Source organism: Panicum virgatum, chromosome 2K (genome assembly GCF_016808335.1).
Source record: "Panicum virgatum strain AP13 chromosome 2K, P.virgatum_v5, whole genome shotgun sequence".
In the NCBI taxonomy this organism is placed as follows: domain Eukaryota; kingdom Viridiplantae; phylum Streptophyta; class Magnoliopsida; order Poales; family Poaceae; genus Panicum; species Panicum virgatum.
In genome coordinates this window covers 8859009-8879308 of record NC_053137.1, presented here as the reverse complement: position 1 = coordinate 8879308, position 20300 = coordinate 8859009, and the positions used below count along the sequence as shown (strand labels likewise).

Genomic DNA, 20300 nt, shown 5'->3' with positions numbered 1-20300 from the left:
AGTGTTATTATAGGTGTAATATTTATAAAATCCTTTGTAAAATAATGATATAATTAATAAAAATTGTATCAAATAATGAAGTTGACCTTGGCGACTCTAACGATATCTAGACCTAGATTCGCAACACTAACAAACATCGATATCACCTCCTCCAACGTCGCCAAAACATATTCATTGTTCTAAATGTCTCCAACAAACATTGATATCACGTCCTCCAACCCCGCCAAAATACATTGTTTGCGTCTGAACAAACAATTAATTTAGTTGAAAGCTAAAAAAAATATATTTTTGGGCCAAGGGCAAAGATTACTTTTTCTTATAAATGACGCCGAATAGTTCATTTTTTTGCTTGGAGGTTAATTTGATTACTTTTTCTTTTCTTTTACCCCACAACTTTTTTCTTTTCTATATTGTACATCCCCCGCTGCCGCTGAGACCTTCTCGAACATGCACAACCTCGATAGTCTTCTCGCTTCTTCTCCACATACACACACACGCGGAGGCTGCTGTCCGCCACCAGCCTACAGGGGTCTTCCCGTCCCATGCCGATGGCCAGCCTTCGTTCTGCGGCCGTCCACCATGGCACGTGAATCCCCAGCCGGGCCGACGCGCGGAGCCACCACCCCCCATAATCCTCGGCTGCCGGTCCCGTTCGCACCACTGCTCCGCTGGCAGGTACACAACTCCCTCCTGCGGGATGCTCGACGAGGTCCGTGGATTTGATTGACCTTGATTTTGATTTGATTCCGGACAAATCCCTTGAACTGGTGATGATTTATGATTATGGTAGATTGATATTCCATTGAAGATCTGTTTCCGATTCGATTTGGAATCCTTTCTTCCTAAGAGGATCTATGTTCGGGTAAGTACAACAACTCAGCATGAGCGGGGTGTTGACACATTTTTGTGCCAAACACTAACGAACCCTGGAGCCTTGGCTCGAGGTCAGCCCGTGTACGCCGGACAGTCTGGTGCCTGGCACCGGACTGTCCGGTGCGCCGGATTATATGGCGGCTAGCGTCGGACTGTCCGGTCACGAGCAGAAGGCTCGGGAAACCCTAGCGGCGCCCGAGACGGATAACTATCACACTTTACACGATGATGCATGGCGAGGTTTACGAGCAAACCAGCAAAGGATAAATATCGTACTTACGTGACGACGAACGACTAGTTTACAGGCAAACTAGCAAAGGAATCGTCGACGGCCTCACCCAGGAGGGACCCCGTCAGGGTGCGAATGTCGGCGGCGTGCCCTAGGCTGCTAGGGCGCCGTCTCTGGTCGTGGAAATCAGGGGACGAACAGCTTGGAGGAGAGAGAATTAGGGTTTGGGAAGAGATAACATGAAAGTAAAATATAATAGATTCAATTGGGTTGTGAGTTGATGTCCTCAATCGGTCGTATTCCTTTATAATTATAGGGAGGAATGGTTTTACCCTTTTTACATGTTGTATCCAACCAGATCATGCACAAACCGCGAGATTCTACTTGGAATCGACTATATCGGACTGTCCGGTACGTCCAATCGGACTGTCCGGTGACGCCGAACTGTCCGGCCCTGCCCACCGGACTGTCCGGTGAGCGACCGGCGGGCAAGCCTGCCCAATTTGGTGCGCAACACGTGCCCCCCTACGTTTTAGTGAAGGTCATGAACTAAAAGCACCAGCACCACTTACATCTTCGGGAAACACTAGATATTGCTGACCATAACAATCCCGAAGCAATAGCTAAAAGCTTGCAGATCTTCCATCATGTAAGCACAACCATGGACCACTCACGCCACCTTGTACGATTCTTCCCAAGTTGGAGACCACTCGCTGAATCTTCTATCCTTGGTCTTCAATGGCAGCACCATCTTCCACACTGGATGTCCAACCTGAATAGACTCAACCTTCTTCTTCTTGCTATATCTTTTGGCGACCATGAGTTTGTCCTTCTCAATTAACTGCAAGCCTAAAAGCATTCTTCGCACCAGACGCACTTAAGAATGATGATTAAATACTCATCATCGGCTATATGTTAATGGTGAAGCCTCGTTAACTAGATTTTCAATGAAGATGATAACTCCATCATTCACTACAACAAACCCCTTAATACGTGACATACCGACTTCATCACAGATTAATGAAAAACCATCATAAAGTTGTGTCCGTGATGTTTTTGAATCTAGTCATGTATTAAGGGTCATATATTAACTTGCATGATGTTTGGACAAAATCATCATGGATTGAATCAATCCATGACACTTTTTGACTATCATAAAACAGCCTTGGGTCCTCTCAACCCAGCCCAAGCCCAGAGACGATGATGAAAATAAACATCATAGATTATTGCCACGTGGAATAAATATGCATCATGGATTAAATAGCCACGTCACTACTAGATCGATCTCATGGCATGGCTGCCACATTGGCTCTGGCCGCCAGCATGGCTGTCAATTTTAGTCATTGCAGCCCATATACAACAAATATAATTGCCATTTCGGCCTAGTTTGTTTTAGTCATTGGAGCCCATTTACAACAGCCCACTTTGGATGAAGCTTTTTATTGCCATTTCAGCCCAGTTTGTTTCAACCCATTAAGAATAACATTCCAGCAGCCCAATATAGAGATCTTTGTAATTTTTTTCAAACACAAAATTTAAAGATAATCCTGAAACTGATGATATATTAAATTCTGTTACAACGTCACATCATAACAAACTGATGTTTCAACATACCATCAAACCAAAATATGCCACAATTGTATCCATCATGTCATTACACTAAGTATCCAATCCATTGCATATGGCACTTAAGCCTCTCCAGCACCACCAGCCAAAAAAAGGATTGAAATCTACTTATCCATCAAAATAATGCATGCAATTGTAGCAGCAAAATGGCAGTTCCATCAAAGACTGACACCCCATACCAATTAGCTTAACTTGGTTGAATCTGACATAGCATAAGCTCATGTTTTGCATCCATGGTATCTTGCTTCTTCTTCATCTCCTCTTGCTCTCTAATCCTTGCCAGTTCAGCTTCATGCACTTGCTTTGTCAATACATCCATCTGTTCACGCTGGATGTTGACAAGTGATCGAAGCTCAGCATTTGCCGTCCTCTCCACTTCTAGTTGTGCTTCAATAATCTATGCACTAGATCTAGGCTGTGCATTTTGGATCCCCACATTCTGAAGGAACTTATTCTTCTTCGCGTTCTCAGCAAGCACATTAGCTACAGCCTGAGTCGTAGACATGGGTTGTTCACCTTCTACTGGTGTAGATAGCTTGTTTTCCATTTGAGTCTAGAATTCAATCAACAAACATGGTTTTGTTTCATGAGACACAACTTAAAATAAGGATTTCAAATAGCATTATTTGCAAGAATTTCTTACAATAGCTAGCTGTACGGTAGAAGTGTAGCCTTTCTTTTTCTTGCTGTAGTGGCACTCCTTGAACAAATCCAATGCATCTAGTTCTTGATCTATGTACTTGTCGCCCTGAAAACAACATTTATATACAACAATCTTGTTCACAACAATTGGTAGTAGAATTTTTTTGATGAAACAGCATGTACACTAGTACAGATTTGACATTTATATTTCTGCAGCAAGACCTAATGCTCTAAACATATGGAACTAGAAACATCAGTTACTAAATTCTGAACGATTTTCCATGATCATCTATTTCCTCCAATCTATAAACTGATTAAGTAAGCAATTAGCAAAATGTAAAGGGGCATATAAGACCACACGGACACGCATAACTTACCAAAATTTCTACATGAACCATGTAGCTACGAGACCCAGTTGTTTGATGGAACTTAACTTTGCTTCGGCTTTCTTTGCACTTTTCACTTGCCTCCTACATCAAAGACAATATACATGTAAGGCACATGCCAGAGTAGCATGAACAATGCAATACTTGTTTTCAGGGACATACATACCATCCTTTTAGGATCTTTCCAATATTCCACAAGGTCATTCCACTGTTTATCAGACACTGATTTGATAGGAGATGTTTTCCTCACCATATGTAGCGGAAAAGGATCAAAATACTTTTTCTTCAACCTATATCGTTGTTGGCGTAGTGCATTCTTCATCATTTGCGAACAAGCCTTTTCAACTGCCGCATCACTTGTATTGATATCAAACTTTGCCTATACAATTGAAGTATATGTGAGAAAATGTATAGCTAGCAACAAATTGAAGAAGGGGGGAGGCCTAGAGAATGTACTTACACTGAGTTTTCCTTTAAACAACTCAAAGAGCCCAAGCTGGTTCTTGTATTCCTTCCAATGCTTAAGCACAGGTACATGGTTCCTCACTACAATGTTGCATTCAATTGCAAACTTTGCAGCAACAATTGGTACCACAGGCCTTATCCTTCCTTCAGTAATGACAACTGGCAGTTTGCCACGTCGAGATCGATTCATCCTTTGGAGACCATGTCCCATATTAACTCCCCTTTCCCGACGCTCATTTACTCCTAGTTATAGATGCACACAGAAACTACAATCAGTGAGGTGTATCAAACATAGATAAATGGTGCATGCAATGGACAATTGAAAAGCTAATGGCACATGATTGTAATTGAAAAAATGTGTAAATAACATTTACTAAAGTAGAAACTAATGGCACATGTTACGTTCAGCAAGCAAACCAAAGAGGTGATGTGGAATACAACACACTATCACCTTCATTTCCAATCTGGTTCTCTCCACTAGACTGGGTAAGGCCTTCACCTTGGTTGGTCATGCTATCGACAAACTAGGCAAAGCCATCATCTGACAATAGGCAGGCAATAAGAATATGCTCATTACCTTCGTTGTCAATCTGGTTGTGCACATTAGGCTGAGTGATGGCATCACTTCCATTGCCCATGTGGCTGTTGTCAATCTGGGTAGAGCCATTAGTTGAAATAAATGGCAACCAATAAGAGTGCATTCATCATGCAATTACAACTAATGGAATGATAATATAAGAAGCATGGTATTAGAACTAGCCTTCAACACTAGTCTGTCTATGGCCTTCAACGCTGCCACCAACTTCTCCAGGTTGGCTCACATGAGATAGCAATGGAGGTGCGACGTCACTTGGTGTTGGACTCGTGCCAGGCTGAGCAATGCTTTTCTTTGACCTTGTATTTCTAGTTGGATGTTGCTCTGCAAAAACTCTCTTAGATCGAGGTTTGATTCCACCAGGAGCCATATCAGTAGTTCTTCTGTTAGTGTCCTTTGATCCCTTCAGTTTGACTTTGGGCCGAAGGAGGCGGTGTTTACCAAGCCAGAGGAATCGGTCAACCATGTTAAGCCGCTTTACGTACGCGGCCATATCGACAGAAGACCGGTGTCCCGGATGTTGGTCGATGGTGGAGCTGTTGTCAACGTAATGCCTTACTCGCTGTTTTGGAAGTTGGGTAAGGTAGATGCTGAGCTCGTAAAGACCAATATGACTTTGGCCGGTGTTGGTGGGGAGAATCCCATCGAGGCTAAAGGTATTGCGTCCATGGAGCTGACCATTGGAAGCAAGACCATAGCTGCTGCGTTCTTTGTCGCAGAAGTCCAGGGGAACTACAGCTTGATCCTTGGGATGAGCAGTGTTAATTATTGAACAATTCTGCCCTACTGCGCGTTCAGCGGCCGTTGGCGCCCGCGCAGGCATGAACACGCCTGCTGTCACACTCCTCCGTGCCCGGCCTGCCACCCGCAGCTAGGACACCGTCCTCCACGTGAGAGAGAGAATGAGAGAGGAAGAGCTGGCTCGAGCTGGTTTGGTGAGAAGAGATAAGAGATAAGGAGTGTGTTTGTCTTTTTCACAAGGTTTTTGTTATTTTATTCGGGACGCAGCTAAGGTGTTAGAAGTAGATCAAGTAAATGGTGGCTTCATTTCTAAACAGTAGAAATGGTGGAAAATGTGCCGAATTTTTTTTAATAAGGAACAAAAACCCGCATTTGATGGTCTCTTGATGTATTTTTGGTGGAATATTTGGAAGGAGCGCAATCGACGAATTTTTCAACAAGAGTCGAAAGAAGTTGTTGATGTGGCATACCTTATCAAAGAAGACATTCATCTTCATCAAGCAGCCACCGGTCTAAAAAGGAGCTCTTGACCATCCCCTAGTTGTTATGTGGTTTCTTTGTTTAGCAGTTTTGCTAGTGTTTACAAGGAGCTCTTTGTTTTCTTTAAAGTTTTCAGTTGTGTTGAGTTGAGTTGAAAGTGTGTTTGTATATTTTTTTTCTCCTTCTAATAAAAATTACAGCAAATCTCTTGCTGTTCTCTTCAAAAAAAATTGTAAACAGTAAAGGTAAAAGTGCAAATTAAAAAAATGGGAGTAATAAAATCATGATTATAGTTCAAAGTAGGGGTAAGAACACAATAATCCCTTCAATTATAAGCACCAATTGTCAGGAATATTTTCAGCTTAGATGCTTTTTCATGCTTCATACCCGATGAATCCGTTGAAGATAATCCACCGCGAGACACGCCAGTTCATCATCTCCTTCCACTTGTCCCTGCACGAAACTATATATGAACTAACTTTTTTAAAAAAAACTAAAGACATCCAATGTTGCTCTACCACTCAATTACGACAAAAAAAATAATGTACAAGAAAATTGGCCAACCAGGATGCCAAAAGACATCACCCAACACACGATGTGGTGGAGTACAGCACCACACATCGGCATGCGCCATCTTTGCCGCTGGCCATCAAGCAGCCAACAACTCCGATTTTCTGTGGCAGGCCACCCAACAAACACCTCCCGACGAGTCTGAAGCTAACGGTCGCCACCGATCATCGTTGCCAAGCTCAACGAAGAGCACCTCCGACTTTGAATCATGAACCCTCGCCCTGCTTCATAGCCACGACGATGATCCGAAATGCGACGCCTTCAGGAAGGGAGCGACTCCAATGACGCCGGCGTCGCATGTCTAAAGTGGACTAGATTTTCACTCATGAAACATATGCTAGAGAGGAAACACGAGACGTCCTCAACAGGAAAACGGTACCATCTCCAAGGCTTTCGCCCAAGAACTCTCGAACCCTGAAGACAGGACATCGGATCGCGATGCGAAACCCTCTGCCAATCTATACCACCATCGATTGTCCCACCGCCTCACGGAAGCCCCTTTAGAGGGTGCTGGCTGCCCGCAGCAGCCGCACAGATGTGTCGGCTACATCTCTCTTGTCAACTTTTTTTTCATTTTTTTGCGATAGGAGTTTCCTTGTCGACTCTAATATATGCATAGGTACGAGTTAGAAATACACCAAATTAAACAGAAACAAGTGCCCTAGGGACTAGGTAACCTAGAGAGTGTATCAGGATGAGCAGATGAACCGAGCAGTAGGTGAAGGGGAGGAGTAGCACGGAGCACCTCTCACAGATGAGTGCGAAGGGGAATAGGAACGCGGCGCCGAAGGCACTGCGGTACGTGACGAGTGCGGAGACGAACATGCCATGGCCGATCACCACCTTGGAGAGGAGGACCAACCCCGTTTGGAAGAGCTGCACGAGCACCATTGCCACCGGCGCCTTCCAACCGCCTGCTGGCCTAGCAACGTGCTTGCTGCTGGGAGGTTCATGTGCGTTGGCATCTGTTGCGGCTGCTGACCTTGAAACTCTCTCATCCTGCAGTGCCCAACAATTTCTTGGCAATTTAGGGCGATGAAACACACACACACACACACACACACACACACACACACACACACACACACACACACACACACACACAAATTAAAAGAAAAAACAGACAGGTGGGAGGATAAGACGAGAGACCGGAGGAAGATGCTGGTGGTCAAGAAGGAGAGGCTGCTCCTCGTCTGCTGACTCCATGATGGTTTCTGTGGCCTTCAGCTGAGTGGTACTGTTATAGTGTACACTACTAGACCATAAATAGAGGTGGATATTGAGCCAGCTTGGCTCGGCTCAGTGCAGCATATATATTATCTAAACGAGCTGGCTCAGCTCGTTTAGATAATGAACAAAAGGGCTGCTCGGCTCGGCTCGTAATAAGCACAGGCTGGCCCGTTAAGCTCATGAGCTAGATAGAAAATTAACAAAGGAATCCGCTTCAACAAAGAAATAGTTAAAAGGGCAGCTGTTGCATAATTGATTCAGAAGTAAGCAGAACTTGAATTAATCGACCCTCAATCACAAGCAACAACTGGAGAATCCACTAGAGAAATCACGGAAATTTATGGACTCACGGTCACGGGAGCTCAGTCGACGCCTCAACTACAGGCAAGCAGAACTAGACGTCCAATTATTTGGATCGAAATGCTAATGTGTGAAAGTAATAAACTTTAGCACTAACTCATCGTCCAAATGGAAATGCTAATGGGTGAGATAAACTTTAGATTTAAAAATTTTAGCATGCGTGATGCGGCCTACGGCGCCGTGTCCGCGCGACCGCGCAAGACAAGGGGTAGAATGCGGGCGCAAGATCATGGACCCACGCGACAACGGCGGGTGGGGATTTGTCGGGGAAAGTGGAGGCGGACGATGGACGTGATGATGAGACTTGCGTCAGCGAAATGATAAGAGGATAACTGAAGGAATGATATTCACATACCTGTCTGCCTGGGTTTGACGGTGTACAACATCTCGTGTGGGCCGTGTGGCTCAGCTTGTTAGTAAAATAAAACAAGTCGATCGAGCTAGTGAGCTACAAACATTTTGCATTGCCCAGCTCTAGTTATAATTAATTTGTCCTGGCGCCTGCCCTGATAGGCACAATGCTGACCGCCCCAAATGGTTGCTGGCGGTTTTGAAAACCGCTAGCACCGACTTTATTTAACTGCTGGTAGAATTGTCCCTGGTAGTTTTTTTTATTTAATATGGTTCCTCGCTGAAGATATGTCGAGATGCAATTGGCTCCGCCATGTTCTTGCGCAGTCTCATCTGAACCAAAGTACGACTAAGGTAGTCGTGCATGCACGTACGTGTTGCTTGTTGAGTCCAGCATGCCCACATCGTAACCACGTGTAGGTAGTCTCGCAAGGAAAGTGTTGCCTCCCTTGTCCTTTTCTTCAAGTATTGGCACGATTGTATTAATTAATTTGGACCTGTTGCCGAAAACGATATATTTTGTTCCTTTTGCACGTACAGGTAGTGCACATATATTTTCAAAATAGCAACAATCCTGATATTACTGTGCATACACCCCACCACTGAAAGTAGCTGGCGTACAGTCTGTCAAGTGAATATTTGTTGTTACTCATGACTATCGGTTGGCAAATCTCTTGTCATAAATCATAGATAGTGAAAGTCAAAGATGTGATCGAAGATTGCCGATGGTACGATAAACCTCCTTTTGTTATACGTTCATTATTATCGCATAATGCGTCACCACAATCAAATCATGATGAACACAAAAGGCTTCTTCCTGCATACGTACCAACAGCTATACATACTTTTCCCCTGTGACCATCGCACTACCATGCACTTTATTCATGCGCTTTAATTCTTTATTATTGAATAAATAGGCATAGCTCAAATATTCCAACATTTCCATCGGGCCGGTCATCGCCGGCCGGCGAGGAGGCAGCTCACCCGAGGGGGAGGAGGGACGGTTAGATATCACTTAAAGCGATAGGACATCATAGTATCGCTTGAAGAAGTGACTGTTTGTATACGAGAGAGGGGAAAGATATGTGGATGCAGGCAGATAGGACAAAACAATAACATCAAGCACATACAAAGATGTTTGAAACAAAAAATTCCATAAATCCTAGAGGACCAAATTAAATTTCGATTGCGGCATCGTATTTCTTGTATCAAGATCTTCAAAACAAAATCACACTTGACTATATTTGGAGAATTTTATTTTTTTAAATTTTTTTTGTTAAGGCTCGAATGTATGGACTACTAAGAACAAATGCATCTCTCTTTGCGAACAAAATATTAAACCAGCAAAAAAATAATAGTACACTGCTGAATATCATGAATAAAAATTTGTTGCATGTATGTTGACATTGTCAGCTAAACAGGAGAGAGGTTTTGCCTAGCGTGTATGATTGGACATCATTTCAGGTAATGATTATATCTCAAACCATCACCCGAATCAAATATTTATATTACCAGAGAAGAGAGATTGTGTGCATGCATGCAGAAAAAGACAAGATGGTGACATCATCCACATGCATGCAAATTTAAAAGCCAAAAAAGCTATAAATGCTAAACCGAACTTCCAAATTAAATTTAGATTGCACCACTATCTTTTTATAATAAAATCTTCAAAATAAGACCATACTTTCTCATATTTGCATAATATTTCTTAAAAACATTTATTTTAATACCAGAACAAATATTTTAACAACACAAACAAATAACTATTCTAAAAAAATTAAACATAACGAACAAATAATAATATGCAATGAACAAAATATTAAACATATCGAATATTTGATTATGTCGAATAAATAATAAAAAATGAATATCACGAACAAACAAATCGACCTGGCCAAATAATTAAATATAAAAACAAAGAAATAAATTATACACCTTGAACAATTATGTTATGGACACGAGACAAATATTATTATCTGTAAAAAGTAAATAGACAAATACAATAATAAGGAGTAAAGAGAATAATACAAAGTTAAAATATAAAAAAGAGGATTGGTGCAGAAAGAATAGATAAAAAGACTGGGATATAAAATTAGAGAATAAAAGAAAAAATATTTGATGAGGAATAATGGGGAATCAGAAACAAAAAATACATCAAATTTTAGTGTCTTTAGAACTGTTGCACTTGGTTTATAGTATAAAGAAAATAGAGAATAAAATAAAAACAAACAAGAAGAAAGGAAAATAGATTATATACTAGTAAATAAATATTTAGGGGGCATTAGAAATAAAAAAAGAAAAAATGGAAAGAAAATAAATAGTAATAAAATAAAAAGAAGATAAGCTACTTATTGCATGCATGCTATATATATGGTCAACCGATTCTGTGTGTGCGGGGACTTGAAATATACTTGATATTACCTGCAGAAGCATTACACCAAGTTGTATTTGTGCTAGAGCTCGAGAAGGGGAAGTAACTCTGATTTGTGCAGATTCTGCAGTAGACCGGTTTGACCGGTTGCCTGGTTTGTCATCTTTTTCTAACTGTTAGACCGGTCTGACCAATCCGTGTGCTGACAATTTGTTTGAGTTTTTGTGAATTGCAGAATTTACTATAATGTGTACTCACCTCTCTCTGGGCGACATCCAAAGTCCTTTCACCTGATCTAGTGTGGGTGCAACCGTCGTGCCAATTGAAGTACACCCTTTTGAGGTTGTTGATCTCGTTCTGGAGTTGTTTCTCTTGCGGTAGCCCAGTTGGGTGGGGAGGCGCGGAAGCGAGCGGCGGCGAGGCAAGGAAAGGCGGGACAAGTACGGTTGGGGAGGAGCCGTCAAGGGGTGGGGCCGACTGCGGTGGGGGAAGGTGGCGGGTCGGCGTGCCTTGGACGGATCTACGGGAAGGGGTGGGCAATTTTTTTTAAGAAAAGCCACGGCTTATCATCCATTCGGCCCTCCGAGCCCAGCCACAACTTCTCTCGCCAGCTGAAGAGGCTGTATTGAGTGAGTATTTGAGTTCCTTTTATAGGTAGAAGATGAAAGACACTTCAATACGAGAGTATCTAAATCCTGTAAAAAATATTAATTTTAATATTTTTCTATTACATAAAGTTAGTTTTTGCTTATAAATGGTACATAGGTCAAGATCGTGGTGAAATTAATTAGGTAATGATTTAGATACAATCGGCCGTACGAGTATCCTAGTGCACGGCCGGTTATATCCGGCGTCCACGCTACAGGATGCTTCATCCAACGACATGGAGGGCTTTCCAACGTACGTTCCAGAAGGCAGGAGAACAGTGGAGAAATTTATTCAAAACCTTGGGACGTGGGCCAGTTCATTTCATTCACCTCCTCTCTCTCTCTAGGGTTCATCTCTTCCTCTCCTCCCATCCCCCAATCCTGTCCCCTCGCACCCGCTCTCCCCCATGGCGCCCAACTGAATCTGGGGCGCAGCACCCCCTGGCGAGGGTGAGGTCAGTGATTCACCCCGCCACCCCCACGCGCGCGCACATTCGCCCCCCCCCCCCCCCGTTTCTCTAACGGGATGTGCTCTGTGTTTTCCGGCTTCATCGACGCGCTGACCAGCGGGAGAAGGGGCGATTCATCAGCGCGTGCTGCGTGGAATCGCTGGATAAGGCCCTCTTCGCGCGCGCATCGAACCCAGCGTGTGCTGCGTGGAATCGCTGGATCAGCCCCCGCCCCCCCCCCCCCCCCCCCCCCCCCCCCGCGCGCGCATCGAGCTCTGCTGCTCCCCTGTTTGTCCTAATCGAGCTCTGCATCCGTTGGTTTTTTCTGCTTTAGTTTTTTTGTCTGATGTGCTTTGTTTTTGTGGATTCAGCAGTAATCCATTCAGAGGCACTGCCCCTGTGCAGCAGCATACGTGCGTGGCGCATTGAAATCTCAGACATCAGCCCAAGGTGAGTTTTTCTCCCGCGCCCTCTTCCCTTTCCCATCCTCTGCACACGAGCCCCCTGCACATCACGTGGATTCAGGCTAGGGTGTCAAGCTCGAGATTAGTTTACCCCACACCCCCTCCATCCCGTGGGGTTTTTCAAGTGATGTGCGCAGATTTTTTTTTCCAGTTATAATCTAGGATGGGGGATGTGGGGCTCGATGCAGAGATTAGGGGGTGCTAGATTATAATCTAGTTGTGTCAAAATCCATTTATAATTGCCAAGCACAAAAACATGGGGTTCAGTAGATCACACGTACGCTAGTAGAGACAGGGCGTGTTCCACTTTTTGTTAAGTAGCATTTTTGTATGCAGCAATCCAGTGGTCTGTTTCGGGTATAATTGCATCAAAATTCACTTATAATTGCCTAACCTTAAACAATATAATTGCATTCCCCTTTTGTTGTCTTTAGCACAAGCATACCAGAAATGTAGTTTTCCAAGTAGATCACAGTTGGCTGTTTGCCTTTTTCTGGCTATAAATGCGTCAACATTTCATTTATAATTGCCTAAGCACAAACAACATAGTTGCATTCTTTTGTTTTTACCCCCACCTTTTTTTTTCTAGCTACATGAATGTATTTCTGTCCAAGTAGATCAGAGTTATTTTTCTATTTTCCACTTTTTAGCACTAAATCTGCATCAGTTAATTTTTTTTTGTTAATAATATGGCAAGTTTTCTGTAACTTTCCTACAACGGCAAGAAGGCAGAAGCGGCAACAAGGCCGCCCACAAGCACCTAACATTGAGGTGCGCTATATTCTCTCTATTAGCTGTATAACCCATCATTTTTGTAGGCAATAACATGGTTTTCATGTTGGGAAGTTTCTATACTTCACTAGGCATATTTTAAGATTACAGTAGGCAAAGCAACTAGCTCTTTTTTGTCTGTAAGTTTGGGGCTCTTGTTTGTCAGTTTTTATAATTTAATTTTTGCTTTTCGTTTCTGAAGTCCTGAAGAAATAGATCATTGCCTTCTAGACTATTCATGCTATACCCAAGTTTGACAGGCCCCCAGCGCACTGTCATTAGATTCAGCAGTTGGCACGCTCTCATTTTCCTTTCTGCCATGCCCTTCTTTGTTACGAACAAAGAGGACTTTCCGCTGCTCCCTCTCAGGACCTGATAGATGCGAAGTGTCTGTGCGGATTGAGAACCCTGTTGACGCTCACTAACGACCATTTCTGAGCGTCAATATTGCCATAATAAATGGACGGACTTACATTTCTTACACTCATGCTATTAATAAATCACCAAATTCCACATGTCCCTCTAGATTTCTATGAGTGCAGGATTTAGCTGAAAATGGAGGACAATCACACCCTTTGCACCGAGCAAATACCGACCGATCGGATGTCGCCACATATGGACCAAAAGGCCACCAGAGAAGAAATCTAGCAGGAACGAAGCCCAGCCATACACCATTGACAAGTGGGCCCTGAGAACAGCCCACAGGAAAAAGGAGAAGGTTGGTGGGACCACTGGGAGGCCGGCCGCCTACATGTCGGCCGACCAGCCCATGGGCCCCACCGCCTTCAGGCTTCGACGTGGCACTCTCTGATTAGCTCACAACATCGGTTCCAGGGGTTCCCTGCTGATTTCACGGCCGAGGAGATGGTGGCTCCCAACTATATATATGAGGGGAGGGGCTCCATTTCAAGACATCACCAAGCATCAAGCTCTCAAGTCACTCTCTCAAGATGTATGAAGCGTCCCCTCATAAGAGAAGACTTAAAAGTGATACAATATCAGTCACAGGAGGCTGATAATACTTTTATTATATCATATGGTACATCACCGTACAACTCTACGCGGAAGTGGGCAGTGAAGCGCCACTATCGCGAGGATAACAACTAATACCCACACAACGACATTAACTACAAAGAGGGGGTCATCAGAGTCTTGCGCCATACGAAACTTCCTACGGGTGACCCTATCCACAAGCAAGGTTGGGTGCAGGACGGAACCTCTACTCAACGTCTTCGGGAACGAAGTCGGGATCTTCCTCTGTAAAAAAATTAAGAGTGGGGTGAGTACAAACGTACTCAGCAAGTCCAACCACACCCACGGAGGGGTATAAACAGAGTATAATGCACAGGGTAAATCAAGGATAAGGCTAGGGCTTAATTTGCGGAAAGCTAGTTTTTATGCAGGGGTTCATTTGAAAGAAAGGATTTTCAAAGCAAGTTTTCTTGTACCGAGTAATACGTAGTGTTGATCCACACAGGATCCAACTTTTAAGTTGCTACCGGACTCCTCATCCGCCGTAACAGATGGCACAATTGCCGGACACTTTTCCAAAACCACTCACGCCAACCTGTCCATTCCCAGAAGAAACACTAGTTATGTGACCACACTGTAACTCGCCCAGTACCGTGGGCACGGCTATTCGAATAGATTTTAACTCTGCAGAGGTGTGCAACTTTACCCACAAGCGGGGTACCACAGCTCGATCACCGTAGTGTCGGTGCAGATCCCAACAAAGCCATTACCCACCTTAGCTAGACCTGACTAGCCACCACGGGATCCACCAAGGGGCCATCGACCTATCTCCGAGGTTTAACCGGGGCCTAAGTCACACAGAGCTTATCCTTTCACCTTGGTCACCCATTGCTCTCAGCTCTCCTGATGGCTATCAGACTAACTAGTGGGGTTTATGCTAAGTCGTTGCCCATACAACGGTCGAGTGGATTGCACGATAGTGGAGTTAGGTGAGATGACACACCAACTCGGTCCTTAATTGTGACAAAATGGATATCTCCCTTCCTTGCTCAACCACACAGGCACGAGCACACCATTTGGCAATTCACACAGAAGTGCCATCCATCCTGTCTATACTTATCTTTCGAAAAATCCACGTTTTCCCTTCCCACACACACACTCACGCATTTTCTTTATAAAACAAGTTGTACCGTGTATAAGGTACTAAGCGTTCTAGCAGCGATTAACGTCCAAACAAATCACATTCAGACATTAATCTAGGTGGTCAAGGAATGGTTATGACAAATTAAGGGGTGGCTATCCAACCATGTTTTCAGCAGGCAAAACATATGCAATTTTATAAAATAGGCTAATAGGTTGTGTTTATAAAAACTGGGACAAAACATGCATCAAAGGATGAGATTGAACTTGCCGTCTTCGAAGCCTTCCTGAAACTCCTGCTCGGCATATGGGTCCTCGGGCTCCGGCTCGCGGCACTGCTCTTCTTCGGGCTCTCCTTCAGTCACACCGTGGTCTACGTCACACACAAGCAAGCACACAATCAAGAAAAGAAACAAACGTTTTACCGCCGAGCTCGAATTGGGAGAATATTAAAACAAGGAGGTAGAAAGAATATTTTCGAGAGATTTTCTAATGGCACGGACGGAATTAGACTAGAAACGGAGTGGTAAAGTTTGGGGTCGACCAGAAGATTTTTGGCGCATGAAATGACGCGCCCAAAATAGGGTCTAGGAGTTAAGACAAGGTCCGGGGCTTATTTATAATTATTTCTAAAAGTATAAGGGCTTAGATGTAATTTTCGGAAATTATTTGGTTGTACTGAGAAGGGTAGGGATATATCTATGTATATATTCTCACACATATATATGTATATATATTTGTATATATATACATATGTATGCATAAAGGAGGGTGGGGCTGTTTTGTAAAAGAGAGAGGGGGTTTTCTAAAAAAACAGAAAGGCCAGGGGGTTAAGGGGAAGTTTCCCCCTTTCCTCCTCCATACGCAGGAAGCAGGGGAGGGGCGCGTGGAGGGGCGGCGGCCCGATTCGGGTGCCCTGGGTGATGGCGGCGGCCGGGAGGAGAGGGGAAAGAGAGAGGGGGCCGAGGGGGTTTCACTCCCCCTCTTACCTCGGGCTGGGGTGGAGCAGGGAGGTTAGGCCGTGGAGGCGGGAGGTGGCCGGCACTAGCGGCTGTGGCGGCGGCGCTGTGTGGGTGGAGAAGGGGTGGTGGACGGCCGGGCTTGCGGCACACGTGGGTGGCGCGGCGCGGTGCGCGTGCGGGCAGCGCGGCGAGGCGGGTGGCGTGCGGTGCGGCGAGGCGGGGCAGCGACGCGTGCGTGCGCAGCGACGGTCAACGCGGCACCCATCCGTGCGGTGGCTTGTCGCGACGCGGCGCGGCACGACGCGGGGCGCGCGTGCGCTCGTGGCGCGGTGGCTCGGCGCGGCAAGCGACGGGCGTCGCGGCGGCTCAGCCTGGCACGTGCACACGCGCGTGGCGTGGGCCGGCGCTCGGTGGCCTGCGAGCGGTGCGTGGTGCGTCGCGCGTGTGAGCACAGCAGAGGAGAGGAAGGAGAGAGAGGGAGGGAAAAGAAAAGAAAAAGGAAAAAGAAAAGGGGAGGGAAAAGAGAGAGAGAGAGAGCACGCCGGCGGGATTCGCGGTCGGCAGTCGCGCGTGGACGACAGGCAGCCGAGCGGCACGCGATGGGACGACGGCGAGGAAAAGAGAGCGAGGTACGGTCGACGGAAAAAAAATGGAACGACGAATGAAATCGGGTGTTGGGACGGCGAGAGTTTCTGGGAAGGTATTAGAGTTTAGGTTTAATTGAGTTCAACGATGAAAAAGAATTTTGAAAATTATTTTTAGAGTGTGATTTATTTGGTAAATTTTTCGGGATGTCACAATGTAGTTCATCTTCACTTGTAGAGGTCTTAGGACTAGAGGAGTTTGGGTTCGAGTCGTAGTTCGAGGTCTTAGAGTCTTCATGGAGAGTCCGGTATGTCTTTTACTTTATCTTCATGTAATTCTCCGAGTTTGTACTAGATGTTTATTTACTCTATTCAGTACTTTGGTTCGTATGCCCTTGTTGTGTATATGATCTTTCTTGTGAATTATGAATGTCTTGAGTGATTCATGTGCATAGACTAGTCGTGTATCATGGCTTTGTTTCATCTTCCTTAATTGGGCGCTCTAGAACTAAGGCCCCGGATAGACAAGGGTGTCCTTGCGCAAGGTTAGAGTGGTGCTCGTTAGCGTAGGCGTGGTGTCTAGGTTGATGACCACGTTTGAATGCGATTCTACACCACGGTTTGTAGAGGTAGCCGGCAGGTGGTGACAGCCCTGTCCGAGCCTTTTAGTAATCCTCCACGTTCGGGTAGAGGAGTAGGAGGTGCATAAAGCCGTCGGATGATCAGGCTCCTCCTATTCATCTGGATGCGGTCTCCCTAGTCCATTGATCAGGCTTTTCCTTTTGCTGTGAACGACTCAGTTCAGCTGTTCATAAGAGTACAATAGAATATAGCTCTAGTTACCCTTGATCTTACTCTTACCTCTCCGATATCCTAAGCATGCCGTCTAGTTGTGCTTGTATGTTCACTACCCCTTTTACCATGAATATTATTTCCCTATTCGGACCATTGACATTAATCTTTAGTGATCCCTCCTAGCTTAATTAAATTCTATACACCGCCGCCTTCCCTACGGAAATATAAATGACACCCCGGGTTACTCTCGGGTAAAATGCTACAGCGGTACTCTGTGCGCTTGCGGATTTATTCGTGGCCCATGATTTACCTGCCACCCCATTGACGTCTGCGGACGCCATCGCTGATCTCCAGTGGTGACGTTGGTAGGCGCCAACAATCATTTTTGGCGCCGTTGCCGGAGAAGGCTTAGGTTAAAAGAATTTATTTAAGTAAGGAAAATCTCTATGGTTAGTGGCCAGTGATCTGGCAGGACAATCATGCTGTCTTCTTTTTGTGTGAAGACAGGGGTAGTCTCCGATCAATTTCAATTCGCCAACAAATTTCATGACGAATCCGAGTCGACTTCAAGACAAGTGTGATTTGGCACTCTTGATTTCTAGAAGTCAACACTTCGGCAATTGAGTTGATCATGATTCCATCCACCCTTGGAAAAGGCTCGAATTCTCTGCTCGAAGAAGTGCTCTATTGTCGTTGCCTGATCACCAACAACAATAAACACTGCATCAACCGAGAAGGCGACCACATTATGGTGCAATCCAGGTAAGTAATTTCTAAACATTTCAGGGGCAATACTAAGGGATGATATATATCATAAGAAGTTCAACTCGATCAAAAGAGGACCAAATGATAATCCCGAAAAACCCCAGACACCACATCGAGGTATGAATTCTTCCGATGATTTTCATAAAGAGGTGTCACCCTTTGGAATTATTTCGTCAAGCTAATCAAAGTTGACAGAATGAAATGTCTCGTTCAAAAGACTCTAAATTTTGAGCCCTTGCCGACAGGTAAATCGGTAGTTATCCCATATTTGATTTCAACCATTGCATGTTTTAATTTCCCTCAATTCCATTTGCTTTCTTGCATGAACATTGCATCTTTTGCATGAAAACCCTTGCATATTTTGTTTTCTCGTCTTTTGCATCATAAACCCCCATGAAGCTTGGAATTAGACAAGTGCCCAAGGGGCAATCTTGGAAGAAAATGGCAGCCATAAAAGTTTGGTGTGTAGTGCATGCATGAACTTGGATGATTTACATGTCCAAGTGCATTTGGAGCCACTTCTAGGCCTGCACCGGCCTACCCCTGCGCTCACTCATGCATTTTTGAACCATGTGGCAGCCATTATGAATCAATGAAAAAAGGAGGACAAAATCGGGGCCAGCTACAGGCCGGCCGACCCCTTGGTCGGCCGACTCAGTGGTGGTGCTCGTCTATAAGAGCCAGTCCACAGGGAGCTCATGGCACTCCCTCTGTCCAGTTCTACCAGTTTCACTCTGAGTTCCTTCTTCTTCTGCTCTCCTTGCTCTTGTTTCTCCCCAAGTTCATAAGAAAAAGAAGAAAAAGATTTCCCTCTTTTGCATTTTCATTTGCATCTCATTTGCATCTCGTGTTTACCTTCTTCTCTTCACAAGAACGTGTTTGTGGTGGTACTATTATCCTGCAAGAACGGTTTTGTGGTGCGTCATCGCCCACAAGAATGATTTTGTGGAGTGTTATCACCCACAAGAACGATTTTTGTGAGAGGCAACCATGCCCCCACAAGGACTACTAACTCTTGGATAGGTGACTTGGTTTTCACTAACATAATCCTTTCGAGTGTTTGACTTGTTTGTTTGCTGCAATGTCTTTCAGGAACATCGGAAGGAAGGTGTCGGGAGCGCTCAGGAAGGTGACCGGGTCGAGCTCAAGTCGATCAAGCTCGCATCGCTCATCCACCCCCACACCAAGTTACACTCATCAAGATGAGCAAGCTGAGTCCCAGGCGCCAGAAGAGCAGCCAGCACAACAAGAAGAAGAGGCGCCGAATGACTCCCACCTCGACATTCGAGGGGAACGAGAACTCCAAGCGTACAACATCCTGAAGGATCGAACCTTTGGTCATACATGGGAGTTCGATGAGGACCTGCTGGAAAAGACAGGTATGAACGTTGAATTTGCGAGTGTTTGGAAAGCCGTGGGTTGGTCTTCATTTGCTGAAATTTCTGAGTTGGGTTCAAGAGATTTAACCATTCAGTTTCGTTGCACTCTTGTGGAGACAAACAACGGGATTTCATTCCGATTTTTTGGGAAGGAATTTTCTTTGTCATGGAAAGAGTTGAGTACTGTTTTGGGTTTTCACCATAGGTGCAATCTTTATCTTGAGAAAGCAACCAAGGGTTATCACCGGGAAAGTTTTTGGCACACCATCTCTGGGTTAAACGCGTACACGCACCCACGTTGCAATGATATTCAGCATCCGACTTTACGTTTGATGCATAAATGGGTCACTCTTATGTGTTTTCCTAGAGATGATGTCCGGACAGTTCGTATGGATGAACTTCGTATTCTTTATGCCATGGTGAACAAAATAAAAATTGCCCCTGTGCAAGAAA

At 44.7% G+C, this 20300-nt stretch overlaps 1 protein-coding gene across 2 annotated transcripts; it reads right to left on the bottom strand.

Moving 5' to 3' along the window:
• Window positions 1-2636: 2636 nt before the first annotated feature.
• On the bottom strand, window positions 2637-7870 carry LOC120665215. Of its 2 annotated transcripts, XM_039944694.1 has the most exons (9): window positions 7757-7870; window positions 7353-7606; window positions 6425-6490; window positions 4799-5140; window positions 4217-4464; window positions 3923-4135; window positions 3748-3840; window positions 3372-3476; window positions 2637-3281 (listed from the first exon to the last, which is right to left on the bottom strand). In XM_039944694.1, exons 4-9 carry the CDS (start codon window positions 4920-4922, stop codon window positions 3126-3128), a joined length of 939 nt encoding a protein of 312 aa, XP_039800628.1. In that variant the 5' UTR covers window positions 4923-5140; window positions 6425-6490; window positions 7353-7606; window positions 7757-7870; the 3' UTR covers window positions 2637-3125. The 2 variants fall into 2 exon arrangements, with proteins under 2 accessions (XP_039800628.1, XP_039800636.1); XM_039944702.1 differs by lacking the exon at window positions 4799-5140.
• Window positions 7871-20300: the final 12430 nt, after the last annotated feature.